At 37.6% G+C, this 1,006-nt stretch overlaps 1 protein-coding gene across 1 annotated transcript in view; it reads right to left on the bottom strand.

Moving 5' to 3' along the window:
- Window positions 1-412: 412 nt before the first annotated feature.
- The window catches only part of SLCO1A2 (solute carrier organic anion transporter family member 1A2), a 20,250-nt gene continuing 19,656 nt past the window's right edge, over window positions 413-1,006 (bottom strand). Inside the window, 1 exon segment of the mRNA XM_012559794.1 lies at window positions 413-483. Coding sequence (XP_012415248.1) covers window positions 413-483 — 71 coding nt within the window.

Consider the following 1,006-nt stretch of genomic DNA (forward strand, 5'->3'; position numbering starts at 1 on the left):
AGCCCTGGTGGCACAGTGGTTAAGAGCTCGGCTGCTCACCAAAAAGTCAGCACTTTGAATCCACCAGCCACTCCTTGGAAACCCTGTGGAGAGTTCTACTCTGTCCTATAGGGTCCAATTGTCCTGTAGGGTCGCTATGAGTTGGAATTGACTCTTTGGCAACAGGTTTTTTTTTTTTTTTGACATCTTCTTATTGGCATTAGTAGTTCTTGCTTCTAATGGTTAAACCTTTAGCTTAAAGCAAGAACAATGCAGCGCTATCTGTATTCAAATTATTTATATTAACAGCATACAAAAGAATCTAAAAATTTGTGTAAGTAAGTAAAGAGGAAATAAAGCAAGAGTAAAACTTTTAAAAGGAAAGGGATGAAAAAATCCAAAACAAACATATTTTAAATGATCTGGCAAAATTTCAAGAGTTGCAAAGAGATTCCTTCATTCTATCCAAAAATTCCCCCACTTTCTCGCTGTTGCCTAAAATTCCTAGGAGTAGAAATAAAAACCTTAATTTCCCAACAGCACTTTTTGGTGCCTCGTGCACTTCAGGATCAGAACAGCTACCTCCTGGAAGAATTCACTTCCAGAACTCCTCTGTGCCCCTCCCTCTTTCCTGACTAACTTAAGGCTGAGAAAACAAAAGTAGCTCTTCTTTCCAAAAGGGTGCAATGTATTTTTGGCAAAAACATCATTTTATTGGCATTTCCTTGGTACAATATTTTACTGGATGATAATAACTCTACCATCTCTTAAAGTAAGTGAGACACAGCTGTTCTAGGCACTGTCTGACACATAGCTTCTTTCAAACAACATCAACAATTTCATCCAGAAGCTATTTGATTTAAAGTTTTGAGATTTTCTCGAATGAGTCTGTAGAATCCATTCAAACCCAATCAAAATTCACATGTGAGTATAAAGATCCACGAATAGCTAAATCAATTTGGGAAGAAAAGAGTAAAGGAAGAGTAAAGGTGACGAGGGTGTGCGGGTGAGGAAATTTACCATATGA

The sequence above is a fragment of the Trichechus manatus genome, unplaced genomic scaffold (genome assembly GCF_000243295.1).
Source record: "Trichechus manatus latirostris isolate Lorelei unplaced genomic scaffold, TriManLat1.0 scaffold00313, whole genome shotgun sequence".
NCBI classification, from domain to species: domain Eukaryota; kingdom Metazoa; phylum Chordata; class Mammalia; order Sirenia; family Trichechidae; genus Trichechus; species Trichechus manatus.